This window comes from Meleagris gallopavo, chromosome 1, assembly GCF_905368555.1.
Source record: "Meleagris gallopavo chromosome 1, MGAL_WU_HG_1.1, whole genome shotgun sequence".
Lineage (NCBI taxonomy): Eukaryota > Metazoa > Chordata > Aves > Galliformes > Phasianidae > Meleagris > Meleagris gallopavo.
Window position 1 is genome coordinate 119879978 of NC_139404.1, and position 25234 is coordinate 119905211.

Below are 25234 nucleotides of genomic sequence, written 5' to 3' on the forward strand. Positions count from 1 at the left end.
GAAAAATATGCAATGAGAGAGCGTGACCACTGAGGAAGGGCTGCAAGAATGCTGTTGTCTTTCTTTCGGGAAAAGAAGATTCTTGGAAGATTCTGCACAGATGACGGAGATCACTTATCCTTGGTGCATGGGACACGGATATCAAGAGATATTGAGAAAAAAGAAAAGAAACTGAGCTGACAGCAAAGACACTGGAATGAATCACCCAAGAAAAGCAATGAGTTCCTCTTTGTCAAAGGTCTGTGAGATGAGGTTAAGGTAACACTCTAAAAGGAGAACTCAGGAATAATCCATGTTCTCAGCAAACATCTGGGTGGGCTGATCCCTTGAGGCTTTGCTTGCTGGGTCCTCTGCTGGTTGTGGCCCAGTTGAGGCCATGCTGTGCTCAGCCCTGTGCAGACAGGAGGGATTTGACAGTGAAGGGGCTGCTTGCTGCTTCTCTATGTAACAGACTTGCAATGTTTTCAGAGAAGCTCTGCTGAGAACAAGAAAACAACCCCATGGATGTGGCTGCAGCCACATCTCAAAATGTGTTCCCACTCCCCTCTGCATTATCCTGAGCAGAAATGGGCTAATTTACAAAGTACTGAGGTACTGTTGGATCAATAACACTCAACCCAAGCTGCATTTACAGAACGAATTCAAACATTGATTTTCCCATTGATTTGCAGTAAGTACTAAGTTCCTAGCTAGATTAGCAAAGATATTTAGATATTTAAGTGAAATCATCTTAGTAATCTTAGTACTTAAATCCAGTTGATTTATAGTTAAGGTTAGATCACTACACCAGAGGCTATGATCCCACTATGTCCCTTGCTTCTTTCTGGTAATTCACCTTAAAAATTAAATTTTATATGACCTACTCATTTTGAAAATGAGTTTTAAAGCCTTTTAAAACATGGACATGAACATCCAACCAGGTACCCTATGTTAGGCTATTGGTAATTTCTTTCTGCCTGGGAAATAAGGTCATGGCTTGGTGTTGCAGTGAGTTTTCTAAATATTTTTACAGCTTATCACCAACCTGTTAAAGGACTCAAAGATTCTGAGCTACCAAAGACACTGGCAGGCTATAGATAAAGTAAGCAGCAGTATCATTGACAGCACACTTGGGAAACATTAACTAAAAGTAAAAGCCTTTTATAAGAAGGCCATAAAATGGTAGGAGTAATAATGTTCTTCCAAAGTTAATCATTGACTTTTGTTTATTTGACTTTTTACAAAAACTTTTACCTTTCTTTCCTACAATGGATAAAACCTATAAAAGGCCTGGAAAATTGGGTTCAGCCTCTTTAGTTCACACTTGCTATGCATAAAGGCTGATGAGAAGAAGGCAGAGAAGCTCACCTGAGGAAACCTACTTCATCCAGAGGTTCTCAGTCTGCTCGTGAATATGTTGGTTCACTTCTGGCTTCTCTGTGGTCTGAGCGCTGTTGTGACTCCTCAGGATGTCACACAGGAAGCCCAAACATTTCTGGCAGAGTTCAATGTGAGAGCAGAAGACATCAGCTATGAAAACTCACTTGCCTCATGGGACTACAACACCAACATAACTGAGGAGACAGCCAGGAAGATGGTAAGTGCTCCATTCCTTGGGTTTTACTAGTGTTTTGGGAATCCAGTTGTTGCTTTCCAGTTTGTTTTGGTTTCACTAAGGTGGACATACTTTAGGGACTTGCATTAACACAGTAATGCTTCACTGGAGTGTGCAGGCCACTGATAGCCCCTGAGGCTGGTGCCTGGGCTTCCCACACATTGCACGGGGTTGGTTGGAGGCTGGACTCACTTCCAGCCATCACGTCAAGTCACTCCAGTGAGAGGAGGGAAAAGACAAGGGAGTGCTGAATGCTTGGCCCCAGAATCAGCTGGATGCAGAGAGACCTTTCTCCACATTCACTGCTGTTCCAAGCTCACTCAAAATGATGTTTCTGAGCAGGTTACCACACGTTTTCTGAATGCAGATGTTTTGTTAAATGTTTGCTGATGATCTTGTATAGCATTCTGTATCTTTTACACTTTAGGAGACCTTCCCAGCAAATTCATCTCATAACTCTAGCTGCTAAGAGATTGGCTGGAAGTATTAAACTGGGAAAAATGAAGTGAGATAAGATTTCCAAAAAACCAACAGTGGAATTTGTAGTATGGTGGTCTAGAACATTGATTTGAAAGTGAATTTATATCTCAAGGAAGGACCACAGAATTTGTACTTGCAAGATATTTCAAGCAGCTTGTCCTGCTTTCCAGCATCAACATCTTGCTGCCCCAATCAACTGGGCCTCTTGGCAAGTGCTTGTGTTTGCAAGAGCAGTCAGCCATGCTCTGACCAGTTGCTGATACTGCCGTGCTGCAGCCTAGCATCTCATAACCTTGGAGCCATTAAAAATGAAAAGAAGCACCTAGAGATTTGTAGCTACGTGCCTTTTAAGGTTAACTCAAGTCTTAGAGAAAAACAGTTCAGAGCATAAAAATGAAGCTGAATATCCTATGTCTACTTTGGTGCAATGGCATAAGCCTTCCACTTTGTCTTACAGCTTAATTAAAACATGGTTTAATTATAGTATTTCTTAATTAAAGCAAAGAGACCGGTTACTGGAAGAAATCCTAATGGCTAATCATTGTCAATCTGGAATGCTTTCCAAGGCACCAGGTACTTAAACTGTAATGTTTCCAAACACGTAAAATGAAAGACCCGTATAGCACTTTCAGCATTAATGAGATGGTAATAAAATACGTGAGGAGATACCAGCAATAAGAACCAATTAGTCCAGTGCTCAGAGGGGAAATTTTCTCTCACTTGATCTCTTTGGTAGTGCTGATAATAAACTCACTGCTTCCCATCCTCCCTCTGTGTGGGAGGAGCAGAGTTAATGAATACTGTCCCTTTTGACTCCTTCCCTTCCATTTTCCTTCTAAATTGGGCCACAAAAGTCATAACTGTTCCTCTGACTTATCAACCAGTTTCTTTAATTGGGGAAAAAACAGACTGCAAGCTTAATGCTTCTGTAACCACAGAGCCCCTCTCCTGCCCTGCTGCCTCTAGCACACCTCCCCTTCCCCAGTTGGGGATTTGCACAGCGATGGTCTTCCTCTGGGTCCTCATCAAGTTCTTGCCCAGTTTTGCAAGCTGCTGAGAAAAGGGCAGACCTGTTTGCTTTGCTCTTGTGAAGGAGGAGTGTTTGGAAAGATTGCCAGGGGCTGTGTGGGTATCTTATGTCTGTTGCTGCCCTGAAGCACAGGGCTGAACAACCTGGTCACAGCCCTCAAGAAAGCCTTGGTCTCATTGTGCATTTATTGCATCCTTCAGCTGCAAGATGTAACAGATTTTACAAGCACCCTCTCCACAGCCAGGAAGTTGTCATGTGCACAATTAATTAAACTATCTCAAGGGCTGAGGTTAATTAAAAAAAATCTGCTCTTGATGCCATTTTGGACAGGTGCTGATGTGCTAATCTTCCTGTACAAACATATTTGAAAAAGGATGAAAAAAAAAAAAGAAGAGGGATCTTTTGAAGATGGCTTCAAGACTAAGTAATATTCATATGGTTGTTGCTTCATGCACTGACATTTGGAATTTCATGCATATGTAATTGCAATTGACACAGGCTGCCCATAGAAGCTGTGGTGCCCCATCCCTGGAGGCGCTAAGGCCAGGTTGGATGGGGCCCTGGGCAGCCTGAGCTGGTGGGGGAAAGCCCTGCCCACTGCAGGGGTTGGGGGTGGGTGGGCTTTGAGGTCCCTTCCAACCTGCTGCACTCTCAATGGAGTGACACAGTATTTGTTTGAACCCCTTGCAGAGTGAGGCGGGCGCCAAGTGGGCAGCATTTTATGAGGAGGCCTCCAGGAACGCTAGCCGCTTCTCACTAGCTGACATCCAGGATGCTGCCACCAGGCTCCAGATCCAGTCTCTGCAAGACAGGGGATCCTCTGTGCTGTCACCGGAAAAATACAGCAGGGTAAGAAAGTTGCTGAGCGTAGCTCATTTGTGCTACATGAGCAAGGGTATGGAGTTGTCACCACCCTGCCTGGCTTGGGATTGTGCTTTTTACAGGAGCACGTACCTGCACCAGGTGACCTTAGAAATACAAGGGGTGTCTGGCTTAGAAGTTGCTTCCCACTCATGTCAGCAGTTTGTCATGTTATCCATGCAATAAATTGCAAACTTGCACCCGCCTCAGAGTTGCCCTTGCACAAGTGGCCAGATTAGTCATATGGGAAAGGAGGACCTGTGCTGAGTGCGCAGCTATGTGCTAGCGAGGGTAATAAGCAGAAGGAGGTGGGTGAAAGGACGCTCAGTGAATCAGGAAGGTGGAGGCAGAAAGAGCCTTTCTTCAGCAAGATGCTAAGGCCAACATTTAGCAAGATTTAGAATGAGGTTTGAATTTTCACTGACGCATTCACATAAAATGCATGTTTATGATAGCAACTGTATGTGGAATTGCAGTGAACAATGCAGTGAGCTCCACAGACTCAAAAGGAATCTATAACCCACTCAAGGGTTGAGTTGGCACTTTATGGCTGAAGATCACACTGTAAGATAACATTGAGATAGGGAATCCTATGGTCCTCCTTATTGAGGAGTGAGAAGTTGGACTTGATGATCCTTGTGGGTCCCTTCTGACTTGGGGTTCTGTGCTATGTTCTGTGGTTCTATGGAAGCATACTGAGATTTTTTGGCTAAGATCAGCACAGTTAGCCACAATGCATGTAATGTGCAGACTGGCTGGGCTTTCTCCAAATGAGATGTGTCTCTGGAAAGACAGATTGCCTTGCTGGGGATGCTGAAGATTCATAGAAATATGTATTTATTTTAGAGCACAGCAGTGCACTAATAGTAGTGCTGTCTCTCTTGAGGAGGTATTTTCTTCAGTATCGTCTACATTTAGACACATCCAGGTTCCTAGATAAATAGTCTTTTGGCTGAAATGATTGATTTTTGCATGAAAAGTGACTTTCTGCAGTCTGATAGGATTCTGTATTCTTTAAATATTTTTCACTGACACAAAAATTTCTTGGGATCCTCATTCATTTTAATGCTGACTGTGATAAAGTTGGAGCTAGTCATTAATGACTCCTCTCACTGACAGCTCTAAATGGTTCTGGTTTAAAACTCAAATGGAGGAAAAAACTAGTCCTAAAGGAAAAGCTAAAGGTAGCATGTGTTTTTCATGAGACACAAAAACTTGAAAACATTAATAAATAAATAAAAATGGATCAAGCTGTGGAGCACAGCTTCTGAGCTGAATGATTCCATGATTCCAGATGCATCTGGCCTTCAGCTGATGCAAAATCTGGGCAGCAGCTTCTCAATGGTGGGCTTTGAGCCAGTGTGTATGCGGATGTGATGCGATGAGCTCAGCCTGGCTGCCTGCATAGAAGGGGCTTTCTTGCTGTTGCTTCAAACCATGAGGAGGCTACAGATAGATCCATGTTCATGGGAGTGTGTTGCTAAACTTTATTGCTTTATTGCATGTGTCTATTGACAGTTCAAGTTCATTAAATGCAGAGCTCTGCTGAATGGATATTAAAGACCTGTAGATTACATCATATATTCAAGAAATTATCTGTCTCTTCCAGTTAGGCCCTGCTTTAATAATGTGTTCAGGCAAGTTTTTTCATTAATCTCTACTGAGCTTAGATATAGGCTGAAATGTTAAGCTGGTGTGTGAAGTGTTGAATAGAGCTCTTAAGGAATCAGCATAACTGACTGTTATTTTGCACAGAGTGTGTTTCTAATGGGATATCTCACATCTAATTTGCAGCTGAACTCTGTGATGAACTCAATGAGCACCATCTACAGCACTGGGATCGTCTGCAAAGCCACTGAACCGTTCGACTGTTTGGTGCTGGAGCCAGGTGTGGCATTAACAAGTGTCCCTATGGTGCCCTTTGTAGTGTGAGTTCAAAAAGTGAGGGGAATCCATGAGAGCCTCCTAATTGTGAGAAAACAGTTTTCCCAGATATACCCATAGTTATATCCTGCTATCTAAAACTTAGTCAAAGTTTCATTGCAGCTTGCAGTTCAGGGACCTTGGGGATCTTGATGAACGAAAAGCTGGACATGAGCCAGCAGTGTGCTCTTGCAGCCCAAAAGTCCAACTGCATCCTGGGCTGCATCAAAAGAAGGATGGCAGCAGAGAGAGGCCAGTCCCAAGAACACTGCCAAGTCAAGGGGAAGCGGGGGGAGAGTATGGCTGATTTAACTGACTCATAGTCTGTTCTATATCTCTTAAAGATAAGAAAGGAAAAATCTTACGTCCACATGATGATCATCCACATGAAATTGTCAAAAAGGATGCAATAAAATAACGGGATTTTTTAATATATCAAACACATATCTCAGCTCATGGTATTTCTTTTGCTTTGGCTCATTTGCCTGCTGTGAAAAAAAAATAAAGAGATTCTGCTTTTTCAAGGCCGGGTACTTATTTTTTTTGTTGTTATTCTGACAGGTCTGGATGATATTATGGCCAATAGCATAGATTATCATGAGCGACTGTGGGCCTGGGAAGGCTGGAGAGCTGATATTGGCAGGATGATGAGACCATTATATGAAGAGTATGTTGAACTTAAAAATGAGGCTGCAAGGCTTAATAGTGAGTTGCATTTTCTTTCTTTTTTTTTTTTTTTTTTTTTTCCTGGCTTCTCTTGACCTTAATCTTGCACAATTTTCACAGAATTTACAAACCAGATCATTTTACACATTGATAATGGGTTTTTTGTACATATTTGCTCTCAGTGTGCGCGATGCAAAATAAAATGCAGTGCAGACATGTGCCAAAGAGCAGATCAGAATTATGTTGCCAGCCTGAAACACAAGGGGGATGTCTTTGTTGATACTTTTAATATTGCTCTTCCATAGATACTGCCTTCCCCAGAACTGCGCTGTTGTGCTTTGAGGGCAGGCTGAATTTCCAACCTAGTGTTACTAGGGGAAAGGCTGTTGTTGGTCTGCATGGGGTCAACAGGGAGCTGCACTTCTGCTGGTAGCTGAGCTATATTTTGTGCTGTGTCCTGGGGTGATACCTCCTGCTTTTCAGATTATTCTGACTATGGAGACTACTGGAGAGCAAATTATGAAACAGATTATCCAGAAGAGTATAAATACAGCCGTGACCAGCTGGTTCAAGATGTGGAGAAGACATTTGAGCAGGTAAGGGAAGGGAAAATCTCTCGTGGGGCTCTTGGGCTGTATTTTGTTATGGTATATCGTAGGGTCGTGTGCTGATGTTGTGAAGGAAGAATATAGACCTGCTCTAGACTAGCCAGTCTTAGTCTACACGGAGTTGAACAGCTGTTGGGGGTCATCAATGGCATTTTTACCTCTGCAGCCATTCAAAGACAAGTCCAAAAGAAAGAAGCAGAGAGCATATACGTTTTGTATCCTTTTCTGGAGTGCCCTTTTCTTCTTGATCTTCTCAGTGCAAAGACTTTGTACCAGACTCTAAAAGGAATTCTGAAGGATGCCCCTTCCCACAGTCCCCAAACAGTTGCCACATGGGGATGGTGCAGTTTGGTCCCACAGGTTGTGCCTTGCCAAAGGCTTTAGATCCTTATCTTGCTTCCAAGTAGACCCTGTGAGGGTAAATAGCAGCCTAGTTACTCCATGTCTAAAACTAGAAATGCTCCCTTACTAATAGTTGAGCAGGACATCTGGGGCTAGAATATGGCCTTGGTGCTTAAGCTCTAAGGTGAGGACAAAGCTCAGCCACAAGCATGGTGTGCATTTACCTGTAGGGGAAATTCTATCAAATACCTTTGAGGATCTCTGTTCAGGAGGGACAAGTTGGCTAGAGCCAAGAAAAATTAATTTACTTCCTCCTTCTCTCCTGCCTCCAGATAAAACCTCTGTACCAGCAGCTGCATGCCTATGTGAGGCACCGTTTGGAGCAAGTCTACGGCTCTGAGCTCATCAACCCCACTGGATGCCTCCCTGCACATTTGCTGGGTACGACAACGTGGCCAGTTCGCACAAGCCTGACCTTGTATGTGGGATGAACACCTTCAAGGCACATGGGAACAGAGTAATCTGCCTGTTTAATATTAACAAACAGGGTACACATAAGAGAATGGGAGAGGAGAAATGAGATGCCCCTGGCAGAGATGGCACAGGTGTTCAGCAACAGGGGCATATGGGAAGGCAAATGTCTCCATACCTGCTGGAGCTGTGGGAACCCAACTTGAAACTCCAGCACTGCACTGGGACATTTCCCTCCTCTTGGCAGCATTTGAGACTTCCAGAGAGGTTTATTTTTTTTTCCTTTCAAATCTTGTCCTTAGCTTCGGTGTTTCATGATTTTGCTTTCAAAGCATGCAACATCAAGCTTCTCTAACTGTAATGTATACAAGCACAACAGTGGCAATGACATGGGCGAGCAACATGGGTGTTCAGTTTTGAGCAGTCCTTTAGGAGGACAATCAGTCCTGGAACTGTATTCTCACTCAATGTACACTCACTGAATGGCTAATTTGGAAGAATAAAAGATTGTTGATTGGACTTTGACATATTTGTGACTTCCCAGTGCTACTCCCCTCTGGGTCAAACCCGTGTAGGCATATAAGCATTCCTGTTTATAATACTGACCAATTTATAGAATTATCTGACAGCTTTGAATAATGCACCAGTATGTAAAGTTCTTCTATGTTTTTTTCTCTTTTGAAGGTGATATGTGGGGTAGATTTTGGACAAATCTGTATAACTTGACCGTTCCCTATCCAGACAAACCAAACATTGATGTAACTTCGGCTATGGTTCAAAAGGTGAGACATGATGAAGACTTTATTCAATATGTGTTATGTTATGAATTTAGATGGAGTAAAAGTTACACACATTTCAGCCACTCTAGAAAACCAAAGCTGTCCTAAGGCAGTCACACCATTAGCAAAGGATTGCTTTCTGCTCTTCACCTTAATGTGTTCATTCATTTCCTACTGTACCTTTTCCCTTAACTGTTGTCCTCTCTTTGTTCTCTAGTCTCTTTGACCTGGCTTAATCTAAGCTCCGAGTCTATTTCCTGAGATACTTATCCATTAAGAGATACATTTTGTAAATATAAATATTGTAGGACTCACGGAGCTGGCTGGTATCAAATATGAGCTTTGCAAACTATTACCATAATCAAATAATTTCTGTATCACAGGATTTTTTTGCCAGTCCTGTTTATTTGGGCGCAGCTAGGAAACAGAAATGCTACCTACCTCTTATCTTTTGATAACTGCATAGCACCATAAGGTCTGTATTTGAGTTGTGCAGCGTTAACAACCATGACTCTTGCAAGACTGAGAACACGGGTGAAGGTAACTCTCTGTACTGAACCCTACTACTTTTATAAAAAAAGAGGGAGTTGAATGGAATGTCATTTTTGAAATGTGGTCATTCACCTGATATCTACCTTCCACAAATAGGAACTGCTCCATTCAAATGTTATACTGGCAAGTGTGGATAGCTAAATTTGATTCATAAGCAGTATGCATCAATCTCATCCATATTTTCTAGCACTGCAACCCCTGTAGTCTTAAATTTACATATTGTGAAGCACCACTGTGAGGAAAGAAGGCATTGCTTACAGAGCTGCAGGGACGAGGTCTGGGCTCATCTTTGTTTGTGGATGTGCCTAATTTAGGACTGGTGTCTAACTTAGCCATCTGCCACATAAATCTCTGTAAAAGCTCAGCTCAGTCACTGCAGGCATTTGAAAATATTCTGGACATTCAGTTACAATCTTAGTGGCAACTCTTACGAATGGATTTGCCAGGTTTAAAGTTCTGACTGAGCCCTCCACTCACACATTTGCTATGATCACGGCTCCACTGCCTCCAATAAGTTGTCCCCCACTGAAGTGGCTGAAAAATCAGATCCCACACCTGGCATGTTGCTGAGCCTTTAATTATCTCCACACCCTTATCTATTACTTAGGGCTTCTCTTGTCTGGGTCAGGTGCTATCTGCTAACTCTGATTGCAGAAGCCTACTTTGTTTGTGGAGAAAACACTGAATTCTAATTCCCAGCAGAATTTACAAAAGTGCCCAAAAGCGGTCGCTGCCACCTGATTTGCAGTAAGTCGGGTGATGACCTGAAGTCATTGAGAGGCCAATGTGAAATCAGCTGTGCTACTTTAAGTCAACATTTGAGAACAGGCTCCATGCAGAAGAAACGACCAAAGGTGATGTTGTCTGTTTCAGAACTGGGATGCACTGAAAATATTCAAAACCGCTGAGGCTTTTTTCGTCTCTATTGGCCTTTACAACATGACTGCAGGCTTCTGGACAAATTCCATGCTCACAGAGCCCACCGACAACAGGAAGGTTGTCTGCCATCCTACAGCATGGGATATGGGAAAGAATGACTACAGGTACTGCATTCTCTGTGACCCTTTCTCGTAGCATCTCCTCAAACATTCATTTTTACACTAAATATGCACCGTGCTGTTTGAAGATTTCACTTTTTCTTTATTCATCACTTTATTCATCACTCTGACTGATAAACGGAAAATGACAGACAAGGAAGACCCTGTGGGATTGTAAAACTTACTGTGTATCTCTTCCTGTAAAGATCTAAGGACTATTCTCAAATTTGAGCAGAACAGTGACTATTATATGAATTAGAGAGGTAATGACTATGTTTGTGGGCTTAAAGAGTAAGTATAAATGTAGGTTCTTTTTTTATATCAGTGGGATTTATGGACATGTGCACATTCTGCAGCAATGGCACAGGTCCCTCGGCAGCAAATGAAAACCCTTGAGATGCCACCAGCTGTATTTAGCAGATGTATCAGAACTGGAAGGCAGACTCCCAGAGCTTCATGAAAAAACATCAGTTTACTTAATACTTGGGAAAGGAGAGGGACAGCAAATTCTCACACAGTGAAGTCTCCTGGGATGAGTTCTGTCCTTTATTAAGCGGTTCCTGCATGAGGATGAAATAGCAGGAGTGACTGACACATGGGTTTTTTGGCACTACCACCTGCTTAGAAATGGATGCTGGCTCTGACTCATGGCATGAGCTTATCACCAAGTTTCAGGGAGCAGATGCTTCATATAAAACAGCCATTTTCTCATGCTCCCAGTGCAATTTCCAGATCAATGAAACTGTTTTGCAGGCTTTTCCTCCAAGCCTCACTCTTGCAAGAGAGCATACTAGGGCTGCTCAGGATGCAGGCAGGGCTCAGGCAACAGCCAGCCCGGGCACAATCTCTAACCACAGATGCTTTTCTATGGCTCATAGGATCAAGATGTGCACCAAGGTGACAATGGATGACTTCCTGACAGCGCACCATGAGATGGGGCACATTGAGTACGACATGGCATATTCCGTGCAGCCCTTCCTGTTGCGAGATGGAGCCAATGAGGGCTTCCATGAAGCAGTAGGAGAAATCATGTCGCTCTCCGCAGCAACACCACAGCATCTGAAATCTCTCGACCTCCTTGAGCCAACTTTCCAAGAGGATGAAGGTGAATAAATGTATAAATAATATATATTTAACTAAAAACACTTGTGGGACTTCACAGCCCATCTAGATGAGCCTCCAATGAGTCTTTTCTATTTCTTGAAGACTATTTTCTTGAAAAATTTGGTATATAAAGCCATGCTTTTCTCTACCAAGGTATTCATTTAGCAAATTAGGTGAAACTAAAGCCTTGAGACTTACGTTCCCCTTTATGTGAATACTGAGTGGACAACGTAGGTGAGGTAAACCCTCACTATAATGCAGTTTGTTTCGCCTCTCTGAGCATTACATTCTAAGGATGGAGATGTACTAAAATCTTCAACCTAGAATTCCCTGGGATGTTTTTCACTGGAGGAAAATAGCATGTAAATGCCTAAGGGTTAGGTTATTGAAAAGGTAGGGGTGAAAAAAAAATAAGATGCAGAATCATATACAAAATTTAAGTGATTTTTTTCCTCATGTTTTTTCAGCAGTATTCTTTCTTCCACTTTTTCCTTAGTGAAAAAATCTGTAACTCAAACCATATGTAAGTATTAGCTATAAAGGGAAGGAACTGTAGGTGCCTAATTAGATACTAACTGCTACCATAACCATTACCTTAACTGCCTATCTCTTCAGAAACTGAAATCAACTTTCTGCTCAAACAAGCACTAACGATTGTTGGAACAATGCCTTTTACTTACATGCTGGAGAAGTGGAGATGGATGGTGTTTAATGGTGAGATTACAAAGCAGGAATGGACGAAGCGGTGGTGGGAGATGAAGTAAGTTTGGGAGCTTTTTGCAACGAGAGCTTTTTGCAAATAACTTTGGAAACCTCTGTTCCTAATTTCTCAGTGTATGGAGATGCCTATGTCCCCCTGTTTAAGATCTGTTTCTTGGGCTGTTTCTGCAAAGCCCAGCAGGGTGCCAGGTAGAAGTTCCCAGTGTGGTGCAGATGAGGTGTCACAGACAGAGTATCCCCATTAGCCCTGAGTTCATCCACAGGTAACTTACTTACCTCCCAGCAGATTTTCTCCTCATTTCTAACATCAGCTTCTCGGATGAACTTGTGGCCTTTGCACGAAGTCTTCCAAATTCCAGGATCAGCATTGCTGTCCCCTTGATGTAAGCCCCAGGTCATCTTCATAGCTTGACCACAGCCCTTCCCTGAGTCTCACTGAAGCACACTGGTTTGCTCCCCACCCCTTAAGGACAAGTGGAGGGTAGAGTTAATTGCACTTACCAGCCTGAGAAGCATACATGTCTCAGTCTAACAAATACGTCAGCATAATTTTCTCTTTAGCTTTTCCTCTCCATTTTACGGTGGTTTTGGATGTAAATCATCCAAAAGAACCCAGACTGCTTATTTCCTCTCCTATGAATTCATATTCCTGCTAACTACTACCTTTCTCAGTTAAGAAAATACAGTTCCTTGGCAAGTAGCAGGCAGAGGAGCCTCTTCGTATTAGCCTCACCAGCCAATCTGTTTCCGCCACTCTGTAGTTCAAGATGAAAAAGTAGCTTCATTCAGGCTAGAGTCATTTCCTGAGATGGTTAACATGGGAGCTGAGTAACTGAAAGAAACCAAACAAGCACCACAATGAAGATGGCTCTCTAACAGGAATACAAACAAAGCCACCATCATCAAACAAACTCTATGATAAAAAATGATGTCAGCAAGCCTTCTGACCTATTGTAAAAATCAGTCAGCTTCGATTTATTCAAAAGTAGCAGAGATGTCAGAGAAATGGAGAATGACTAATTGCTCAGGGAAGCTTATCATATCTGTTGTAATGACACTGCAAAGCTCCGTGCTGGAACAAGACCTTGTCATACTGATTTATGAAAAATATTTCCATGTAAGCTTTTTACTGTTTTCAGAAATTAGGACATGAGTTTGTTGCCATAGTATTGATCCAGAAACATGCTCTCAGGAAAAAAAAATAAAAGCTTCCTCTCCGGGCCGGTGGGACAGCAGGTCATAACCCTTTGGGCCGTACAGTCTCTATCTGCTTTCACCCAGCATGGAACCGCAAGTGTTAGTGTCCAAACTTGGGATGTCCCAGGACATGATGTGTGCTTGAAATTTGTGTTTTGTAGCATAATTCACACACTTGTAGCATACTTCACACCACCAATTACTCCCTGCATGCATGCCTTACTGTAAGCACTATTCTTGTGCCATCAGTTTCAAAGCAGCATATTCTCTGTGGTCTCCAGCTGTGGAGCAGTAGGGGTTACCAAGAGCTGTATGTACCTCTTGTGTTTGGAAGGAAGAGAGGTGCCCATATGTATTAGACAACACAGGGGAAGAGCAGAATCATGTACTTATGCTCTTATTAACTACTAATGGAAATTCTGTGTTTTTTCCCTTCCTCCATCTCCAGGAGAGAAATAGTTGGTGTTGTCGAACCAGTCCCTCATGATGAGACGTACTGTGACCCCGCTGCACTGTTTCATGTAGCTAACGATTACTCATTCATAAGGTAGACATATCTTATCAGAATAAGATGTATTACCTAAAATATCTACTCTAGATTCTTACAACGCCATCTTACTCTGTTTTACTGAAGGCTATTGATTTCAGTGGAAATTTTCTGTGGACATCATGGGCTTCTCAGTAGCAGTCTCCGATTGGCCAGGAAGCTGCTGGGCTTCTTGCCAACTGGAGCAGATTTGTTCAGCCCTCATTCCATTGGGAGCACATTGTTACGATGTTCCTGCCTCCTGGAAACCAATGTGCCCCGTACCACCATCACTTGGGTCATGCGTCCATGAAGCATCTGACTCTGAATGTCCATTTGTGCCCCAGCCACCTCATCTTGGGATGCTCAGTCAGAGCAGAGAGACGAGCCTTAAAAACCTTTCTTGCTCCTGAGTTATTGAATCATAGAAGCACCAAGGTTGGAAAAGACCTCCAAGATCATCTAGAACTATCATTGTAGACAGGGGCATTTCTTCTGTATTGGATCGTTACATGATAATTAGCACAGCCTGTAAATACTAGCTGCCTCCCTCCCTGCAGTGAAGCTTCCTAAGCCATAAAAGGGAGCTGACATTGCAGAACTTTCTAAACTCTGAGGGCTCGGGCTTTTCATGACAGGCAGCTAATAAAATATGTGCCTTCCTGCTCCCTGCTTTCCTTTAGGTATTATACCCGGACAATTTATCAGTTCCAGTTTCAGGAGGCACTTTGCAAGGCAGCCAACCATATTGGCCCTCTTCACAAATGTGACATCACCAATTCTACAGCAGCTGGTGAGAATTTGAGGTAACAAAGCCAGTTTCTTACATTTGTAAGTCAGGGCATAGCAAAGCCTAAGTCAACCTTGACAACTTTCAGAGACAGTGAGGTTACACCAAAAGTTGACTTTGCTTGAAAATTTAGCATTTGTCTTCTCACTTCATGTTGACAATTTGAATAAATTTATATCAGCTAAGGATGCAAACATCAAAGGTTGAATTGACTGTTAATGAGAAAATAATTTATTTATTTTATTTTTAAAAAATTATTTTATTAAAAATAATTTATTTTTATTTTATTTATTTTTGTTAATAAAAAAATTTATATTGTTTTTTTTTTTTTTTTTTTTTGCTAGAGGTCTAAACAGAACATGTTAATAATATATATTACCTCTCCTTCCTTTCACACAGACAATTGCTTGAATTAGGCAAATCCAAGCCCTGGACTCAAGCACTAGAAAGTGCAACAGGAGAAAAATACATGAATGCTACACCCCTGCTCCACTACTTTGAGCCTTTATTTAACTGGCTGCAAAAGAACAATTCTGGCAGATCCATTGGCTGGAATACAGAATGGAAACCATGTATGTACTTTTTGTGGGCAAATTAAGGGTGTTCATTAGTCCACCAGCAAAGTCCCTGTCTCTGAGTAGCTCTTGAAGGCTCCTCTCTGTATGGAGATGGGTTATGGGAGATTACACTGAGCAGTAAGTTTCACTCATGGAAAAACAAACCAGTACAGAAAAATTACTTCTTTTTGTTTGCTGCCTTGTGCTATTCAAAGAAAGGAACTCGGGGAGGGAAAGGAAGAGACAGAGGAAAAAATTCATCCTGTTGTGATGATGCTGAGTGTTGAACAATCCACAATGTTTACTTGCAATCACTGCCAGTACTGGAGAGACCTGTAACCCTTAGCCTGTCCCTCTTGTTGGGATTCACGATGCCAGACACGAGCACCTGCATCTGAGCTGCCCATTACTTCCATTGGAGCAAAAGAGGCATTTCCTTCAGGGTATGTCTGAACAAGGCCAGAAGCCTGTCCTCTGGACATACTCTTTCCACTACAAAGCAGGGCATGACAGTGTCATAGCTGATGGCTCAGGTGCAGATGCTGGCAGTGGAGGTGGCTAATGGGATACGAGATAAATTCCACCAAGCTCGCCTGGGAAAGCAGGTGAAGCTGCAAGGAAAGTCAAGCTGTCCCTGCATTTCCCAGTAACTTTATGTCACTGCAGCTCTGACACAGTCCTTGTTTCTTTTTAAATCAGATTCTGACAATGCCATCAAGGTACGCATCAGCTTGAAAGCAGCACTGGGAGATAATGCGGTAAGTGTACTTGCAATGGGACACTCTTTCTATGGCTTAGGCAACAGAAGTGCTGTGCTGGCTGCTCTCAGGAAGTGAGGCAGGGTTGGGTTGGTTTTGTGTCTGAAGAGTGGCATCAGCAGAGATGAAGAGTTATCACACAGAAGATGTCTCGTCTGAGTTTGTCATTCACACTGCATCTAGAGAAACTGGAGGCATCTCTCCAGGGATCAGCCTCGCTCATGTTAAGGAATGCATCTCTGCTGGATGGGCTGAGTTATTCTGTGGAGATACCAATCATTTTTTAGCTGGTGACTAGCACAGGAGAAACTGTGTACTTTAACCACTATATTTTGCCTAGCTATGCTGGTGTGTCTAAGTAAAGACTTTATCCTATTTTCTTCCATTATGACTGCAGTAGCTGCCTTCAGAAATTAAATTCAAGTAGCTACTTCACATTAAATATGGAGCTAAAAGAGAGAGGCTGAATTCCACTGAATATTATCAAATGTTTTCCTGCTACAACACTTCTGGATCTCTGCATGCTTGCTGTAGGGCCCATATGTGCTGGGCAGCATAGGAAGAAAAGAGCTTTTGTTCCCATCAGTGTGCCTCCTCTGCATGACACCAGGTGGGCCAATAAAACTGAACAGCAGCCAAACACACTCAGCAAAGCAAAAGATGGTGTTTTAAGATTTTAAGTAGAGCGTTGCCTTAGCCCATCTGTTTAGCACAGCCACCTGGCTGACAATTTGCTCCTTTTTCTAGCTATATCTCTTGATGCCAATCTCACGGATGCAGGCTGAGAGGCTTCAGAACACACACTCATGCTGATAGCTGTGTACACCTTGTAAATTGTTAGCAGTTTTCCAAGAATGTGTGTGTCATCAGCAGGTCATTTAGACCTGTGCGCCGAGCTCATTGGATTGACAGAGCTGCAGTACTGTGGGTTCATTTTTCATAGGAATTAATGCTCTTGCTTCTATCACTCTCTCACACACATGTCCAACTGGTGCTTTATTGCTTCCCAGACCACTGAGTCGAGTTAGATACAATTCAACACTGATATCAGTGGCATGAATAGGTTCCATATTACAACACATTTATTAGTCATTATGGTTAATGTTTAGCTTAATACCATTTTTATGCCTGCCTTTTGCCATCATAGCTTTTGTTGTGCAATTGAGCAGCTGTAAAATAATCTCATACAGATTACTTCATTTGAATTATTGTATGGACAGTAGGTTCCTAAGCTCTGATGAGCAAGCTGTGAATTTTCCTCCCAAAACTAGTCCCCATCACCATTGTGGAAGAAACCTTCTCATCTGGGAGCTTTCTACTTTGCCCCTTTTAATGGTTCACAGCGCACAGAAGCTGGGAATATGGTGCAAGTGTTTGTCATCATCAGAGGAAGTGGTGGAGTCACTGTCCTGGGTAGTGTTCAAGAGATGTGTGGATGTGGCACTGAGGGACATAGTTCATGGGCACGATGGAGTTTGTTTGCTGGTTGGACTAGATGATCTTACAAGTGTTCTCCAGCCTTAACAATTCTATGATCCTGTGATTAGAACAACAGAAGACATTCTGAGTTTGTTGAGTTACTGGAGGATAAGGGGCAGCTACATCTCTCTCAGGTAGTCCTGCAGCTCCCAGAGACTGCCCTGGATGGCGCCAGCAGGAAAGGTTCAGTAGCACAAACTGCTGTCGAATCAAGCACTGTGGCACATAGCGTTGTGCCAGCTATGCCAGAGTGTGTTCTGCTGTAGTTATCTTGTTAATTTTTCTTAGGCTGGTGAAATTAAAACTGCAGCCAGAGCATCACCAGTGTAGCTGATGAAACAGAAACACTCGCAGCTTTGCTGTAGCTGGGTGTTATACAGGTGCCCTCACAGGGAAGCTGTTAGAAGTTCCTTGCTGAATCATTTTGTCTATCTTACCTAAAATAAAAATTTCATGAATGGGAATCCCTTGCCACCATTTCAAAACAAACATGGCTTCAGACATCTGTTCACAGTTCCCCACTGCGTGACTTTTATGTGTGTGATCGCATTACATAAGGCATGTTGAAATGGAAAGCAGTCATTCTGCTGGCATGTAGATGCATTTTTCCATGGAAAACTCTTTCTGAATTAGAAACCCGGTGTGCATTGCCTTTGAAGCTGCTCGTGGGGTGCTGTGGGGAACACAGGAAGATTGTTTGACTCTGAAAGCAAAACAGCCTCTGTGGCAAACAATAGGCATCAGGTGAGATTTTTGAGATACCCACGGACAGTCTGCGAGTGATCACTTTTTACATAGAATCACTGAATTGTTAAGGTTGGAAAAGACCACAGACCATCTAGTCCAACCTTCAACCCATCACACCATGCCTACTAATTATGTTCTTGAGAGTCACATCCACACTGCTCTTAACACCTCCAGGGACAGTGACTCCACCACCTTCCTGGGCAGCCTGTGCCACTGCCTCATCACTCTTTCTGAGAAGAAATTTTTCCTAATATCCAACCTGAACCTCCCCTGGCACGACCTGAGGCTGTTCCCTCTCGTCCTATCACTGTTACATGGGAGAGGAGGCTGACCCCCACCTCACCACAACCTCCTTTCAGGAGTTGTATAGTGCAATAAGGTCTCCCCTGAACCTCCTCTTCTCCAGACTGAACAATCCCAGTTCCTTCAGCCACTCCCCATAGGACTTGTGCTCCAGACTCCTCACAGCTTCATTTGTTGCTAAGTACAGAAGGTACTAGTGGAAGCAAGCTCAATTATCTCCTAGTTTATAAATAAATGAGAAATGAGTAAATAAACCACAACAGCGACAACAACAAAAACTACAAAGCCTAAATGTTGGGGACAAGTGAAAAAACGAACAACTGTTGCTTTTCATGGGGCCCAGTGCAGCCCAGAGCAGCAATGGTGAGCTCCTCCTGTCCTCACCTCCTCTGTGTTCCTCTGTCCTCATTCTGTGCCGGCAGGGGGCAGGGAGGGAGGATGTGCCTGGGTTCTATAAACCAGCGTTACAGCAAAGCTGGCTTCTAGCATACCTTTCTATCACACAAGAACATATTATGAATGGTGTAAAACTATTAACGACAGTGTTTATAGACATTCCTGCAATGTAATCAAATCCAGACTGTCGAGGGACAAAAAAAATCATTAGACTTCAACTCAGATGCACAATAATTATTGGTTAGCCCCAGGGCGATGCCTTGGGCTGCAACAGCTTCAGCACCCCACATGGAGCTACCAGGAATTGCAGAGGTGTGATGGAGCGTGTAGCAGTGGGGCATGCCTTCTTGGTTATTCTTCTGCAAAATGCCCAGATTAATGGAGCTAAAATGTTTCAGTAGCTTCCTGCAATGCTGTCATGACACAAATAAATAAAACAGAAGTGCATGCCAAGCATTATATTTACTATTTCTAATTTGCCGTACAGCTATCACCTCTGATGATCTCTTGTTCTGTCTTTGCAGTATGTGTGGGATGCAAATGAGCTTTTCTTGTTCAAGTCATCCATTGCCTATGCCATGAGGAAATACTTTGCAGAGGTGAAGAAACAAAATGTTGACTTCCAGTAAGTGGTTTTCTTACCCCTGCTGGCTATGTCTGTATTGCTTCTGGCTTGCTAGCAGTATGAGTTGGTGAAATTAATTATTATTTCTGTTGAATACAAAGAGGAAAGGTGATAACAACAATGTTAGACATCAGCTGGTTGCAAAAGGCAAGGTGTTGCTTTGTTACATGCCGTTCCTTCTCTTCCTGAGAAGACTGAAGTTCAGAAGCATGTGCTGAAGTTAGGCTGCTTATCAGATGGAGAAGTGAGCCTTGAGAATTTCTAAACAGTGCAGATATAGGAATATCACAGACGAGATACTGATTAGGAAAAAAATCCAACAATATATATTTATGATATTGTATATCTGAGAAGCTTTGGGCCAAGGAAAGATAAGCTTGTTGAACATAATGCATTAGAAATCTGTGCAGACTTATGAATCTTATCTGGGTTTGCTTACAAACCTAAAATCTATAATCTGAGGCTGATTTTAGTAAGACAAAATATCTTTTTTCTTAGTCTCCTGAAAAACTTTCAGGTGCTATCTACTTAAACAATTTGGTATTACTGTAAAGAACATTAATCATGTAATTTCTAGGATCTATACCTAGCAGAAAATGAGATTTTTTTACACTTGGTGTTCCATACATCACCTCACTTACAAGACCCATCCCAAACACTCAAGAGGTCCAAACTTTCTTGTTCTGTAGCTGATGATGTGCTTTGGGAAATAATGCCAAGGATTGTACCAGGTATGGAGCAGACTCTTTCCATCTAAAGGTACTTCTTAGCACATAGAAAATGAAATTATAACAGTATAATTGTTTTCGATTCCAAACTGAGTTCACTAGGAAGCCTTCACTCAGCACAGATCAGTATTGCCTGTCTAATGCAACCATTCCCTTACCTGAATTTAAAGATAATGCCATCTCTCAAGTGGAGAAACCTTTATCTTCTGTTTCTCAATCAGGGTTACAGACATTCATGTTGGGGAAGAAACGCAAAGGGTCTCCTTCTACCTTACAGTCAGCATGCCAGGTAATGTCAGTGATATCGTGCCCAGAGCTGACGTGGAAAGTGCCATCAGGTGAGATTTTCATTTCTGGGGAAAAAAAAATGTGTGGAAGGAAAAACAAAGCTTAAGCCTGATGAAATAGAAAGTGAGATAAGAAATTCAGTTCTGCAGTTTGCATGGAAATATTAGGATGAGAGAAACTGTTATGACAGAAGAAAAACAATCCGTCTATATATGATGGTATCTTGGACAGAAGCCAATGTAAAATGCTTCAAGGGGCTTGTAAAACTGCCATAACACACCTAATTGCATCATACTTTGCCAGGAAATGTCATTGCTCAATTTCTAACGGGAACTATCCTATATTCTGAAATAATGGGGCATGGTAATGGTATCTGCATGCACAAGTGCATGAACGTTTTTTCCTCTTGTTATTGAAAAATCAGTGCAAAGTTTATTGTTAGCAAGGACTAAAATGACGCATTAGAAAGAAAGCCAAATGTATTTGATCAGAGAGAAATGAAGAGGTCAGAGTAGGAGCTTGTTCCCACTTATGGGTCAATGAACAGCTCTTTTATAGCACAGTTTGACACCACTGTAAGTCACTGCTGTAAAAATGATAAGTAAAACTGCAAGACTGCAGCTGTTCGTGGATAAAATACAAGGGGAAAAGGATAGGGCACAAATCTAAAAGTAGCAACAATATAAGATGGCATTGAAAAAATATTTAGAGGAAGCAGTGAATCAAGGGAGAGTACAACCAGGGAAGTATTGTCCAGGTTGAACTGGAAGAAGCAGAGGTTCAAGAAAAGACAAAGACAATGGGGAAAGTGTTCAGGGCAAGAAATATCCTGGATCCTGGTTGTGGAAGGCTATAGGATGGAAATAGGTAAGGCAAGGCAGTGATTTTCTGTCATATAACGGAGTTAGTTATGGGTAAAGAGAATGAGAAGCAAAGCACAAATAAAGAATGAGATTAGAAAGCTGCTTGCCTCATTTTGATAAGCTGTTCGATCTGGTTTTAAGAGCTTAGGCAGTGTCTGAACATGTTACTTAAGCTGCAGTGGGTTAAGGGCTTAAGTTATCATGTTTGTTATCCACCAAGCTGTGACAGAGGGAGTGCAGGGCTTAGCAGTACCACCTGCAATCAGCTGATCAGTTCAGTGGGAGCTTAGCATTCTGGAGAATTACAAAGGAACTGAAAAATGTTTATTTCCTTCAAATAAACTTTTAATGTGCTCTTGATGACAGGATGTCTCGGGGACGAATCAGTGAGGCTTTCAGACTGGATGACAACACGCTGGAGTTTGAGGGCATAGTACCAACCCTGGCCACGCCTTACGAACCACCAGTCACCATCTGGTTAATTCTGTTTGGGGTGGTCATGAGTCTGATTGTCATTGGAGTTATTGTCTTGATCATCACTGGTCAGAGAGATAGAAGAAAGTGAGTGTTATTTTTTATACTATGATAATGGCTGCTGGGAGAAGACCCCATGGCTAAAGCATCAGGGTGCTTACAGATGATGAGCCCTCTCCTTCCCATCAGTTGTGATGGCTAAAGGTTCAACTCCCTGATAAACATGATAGCCTTTGGCAGCTTTTGCAAGTTCCTTTTCATCAGCACGTTAACCATGGCAGCTAAGCATGCCGTGGCTGGAGAGCTGTGGCGTTGTCATTCTTCTGCCAGCCCTGGTGCAAGGCTCGTGAAGAGCCTGCTTGGGGCACGGTGCCTGCTTCAACAGAAGGGTCTGCCCACATTTGTCAGCACCTGCAGTCTTCAGAGATTTTGGAGGTTTACCAGGGATGCCATTTCTTTTAAAACTTATTGCATCAACACCAGTGTATTTGAGTTGTTTTTTTATGTCTCTGTTAATGGGATTTCTGAGAATGTAAGTTGGCTTGCTAGAGTTCCCCTTAAAACAAACACAAAATCACTTTTGGTATAAATATACCCAGTTAAGAATTGTATTATTTACAATAGCCTATTCTGTGAATCCGGAAGGACTTGAGCAGCACAAGGGCTTGTAATATAAAAACAATTTTCCTTACAGGAAAGCAAGAGAAAGAGCAAATGAAGCAGGATCAAACTGTGAAGTGAACCCTTACGATGAAGATGGAAGAAGCAACAAGGGTTTTGAGCTATCTGAAGAGACACAAACATCCTTTTAGAAGACATGCTAGCTTGTTTTTGTTTTGTTTTGTTTTTCATTTCACTTGTAAGAGTGGTGTCTAGCAAGGACCAAAAAACTATGGATGTCGTCAGACACAATGACTTTGGGTGGGCAATGGTTATTTAATCTGCTGCTTATGTGGTAACTAGAAAACATGCAAAAATGCAAGACCTTCATGTCCTGTGGCTTTTCTATGAATTGTTTTCATGATAGTACACACTATCTGTGCTACTTTTCATAGGTGTGCTACATCCCATTTATCTTTGTTTCCTCTGTAATGAGATAGAAAATCTTGAAGTATAGAGTTGCATATAGCTGAAGACAGATGAGAGTAACTCACATACTTGTGATGCCCCTGAGGAATATCTTGCCAGATGAAGAGCTCAGAAGTCTATCTAACAGACAAGAGAAAAAAAAAATGGCCACCAGAAGAATCTTGGTGATGAACTCAGTTTGGTATGAATTAAGAGCAGTTTTTGCACCTTCAGGAATCTGTGTCAACGTATAATGCATGCTGAATGATGACTAGCAAGCACTGGAACTTTGTTAAGAGGCTGTAACGTAAGTTATTTTTTTTAACTAGTTGCTGGGTAAGTACTGTAAAAGCCAAATAGTGTACGTTCCCTCATAAATAAATAAATATATAAATAATCTGTGTTATGTTTGCATTGAAACATGAAATAAATTTCCTTTATACTAAATGATTAGGAAGTCTGCTATTGCCTCCATGATACCAAATACTGCATTACAAATATGGCATATTACAAATATAAATTGTACAATTACATAGATACTATTACTATAGTAAATTTACTATATTTACAGTATATTATAATTCATTATTATTTGCACTACAGTGTAATTATTATTACAAATGAGTATTTCACAGATATAATAGCAGTATAGGATATCTTGAATTGGAAGGGACCCAAAAGGGTCATGAAATGCTGTCACATAATTTTATATAATAGTTTTGGGAGTATATTTTTTAAAAATGTATGTATGCATGTGCAGACATATGCTCATATATGCAAATATATACAAAAGTAGGAGAAACCAGGCCTGGAGCTGGGCAGAAAATAAGAACTCTACTTCATGGAAGAGTTTCTACATTTCATCATTTTGCATTGTTACAAAGTTAAGAGCTTCCAAAATGCATGAAGAAGGCAACCAAGAAAAAAGACACCTTCACCTTACTTTCACTGCCTCTATCAGGAACTTCAAAAAGCGCTGATTTCTACATTGAATGCCTAATTCATATGCTTGAAGTTAGATAAATGAATCCCCTGTAGTATTTTATCAAGTAGCATATCATGACTTTGTCTCTTGTCCTGGGTTCCCCATTGGATATCACTGCACGCAATAACATTGTCCCGCACATGTCTCTAGCCTTCACTTTCATCAGCCCATGTATTTTATGTAGAATCTCAGATATGTCTCACGCACTTCACAAAAGAATTAAGAAGAGGCAGGTTGCAAACAGGCAATCTTAGCACCGTGCTCTCACGACATATAAAATAAATATTATTAGTGTTACATGTTACCCTTGGCCTTCCTATGGTATCCTTGGCTCCATCAGAGGAGGTGTGAACATTAGGGACAGGGAGGTGACTGTCTCTTGCTACTCTGCCCTCTGCCATAAGATTACCTAGCCCAACTACCAACCCATCACGCCATGCCCATTAACCATGTCTCACAGTGCCACATCCACATGGTTCTTGAACACATGCAGGGACGGTAACTCCACCACCTCCCTGGGCACGTGGAAGAGGGAACAGTTCCCCCAGGAAATAACCAGAGACCTTGGGTGGTGATTAGGTAGCTATAGATAGACATTGAACTGTGTGATACCCTGTCAACTCCAGCTGCTCTTGTGGTGGTGGCATCAGAAGGAGTAGATACACAGCAGAAACAAACAGCAGAGCTTCAGTCTAGAGGGACATGAATAAACTTGAGGATTGGGCCAGCAGAAACCTTGTGAAAACAAAGAAGTGCAAAGTTCTGCATTTGGTTTGAAATATGTAGTGTGGCAGCAGACTGAGGCTTGGGAGGGTCAGCCTGAATCTAGAAAAGTAAAGCTATTTGTGAGGAGGGTGTTACAGGGCTGGAACAGGCTGCCTGTTCCATGCTATGACAGAGGCTGTGGAATCTCCATCCTGGGAAGTGTTCAAGGCTTAAGGAGACAAAGACATGGCTGGTAGAGTGGTGAGGACAAGAGGCAATTGAAGATGATTCAAAATGCTAGGTAGATGAAAGAAGTAGTTGCAAACTGTGCAGGCATATAAAGTTGTCTATGCCACATATCAGATTGCCAAAATATCCTCAAATCTTAGTACTTAGCTAGACTTTAAGATAAATAAAGATACATTATTAAAATAAATAATTCAACTGTACGTGTTTTACCCACTTACAGTACATCAACAAAAACAAGGAATGACAAAAGAGGAAACAATGTAATTAGGCATAACAGCCACCCTCAGATCTGTTTTCAAGATTAACATTTTCATTACAGCAAAGCATCC

The 25234-nt window shown here is 42.0% G+C and overlaps 1 protein-coding gene across 1 annotated transcript; it reads left to right on the forward strand.

Moving 5' to 3' along the window:
• The first annotated feature begins 1281 nt into the window (after window positions 1-1281).
• ACE2 (angiotensin converting enzyme 2) lies at window positions 1282-23365 on the forward strand. The gene is made up of 18 exons (XM_085211698.1): window positions 1282-1576; window positions 3795-3953; window positions 5760-5853; window positions 6450-6593; window positions 7038-7150; window positions 7837-7945; window positions 8660-8757; window positions 10180-10349; window positions 11222-11448; window positions 12063-12207; window positions 13813-13911; window positions 14574-14696; window positions 15080-15252; window positions 15937-15995; window positions 19445-19545; window positions 20495-20611; window positions 21791-21985; window positions 22593-23365. The coding sequence occupies exons 1-18, from the start codon at window positions 1394-1396 to the stop codon at window positions 22708-22710; spliced, it is 2427 nt and encodes an 808-aa protein (XP_085067824.1). The 5' UTR covers window positions 1282-1393; the 3' UTR covers window positions 22711-23365.
• The last annotated feature ends 1869 nt before the right edge of the window (window positions 23366-25234 follow it).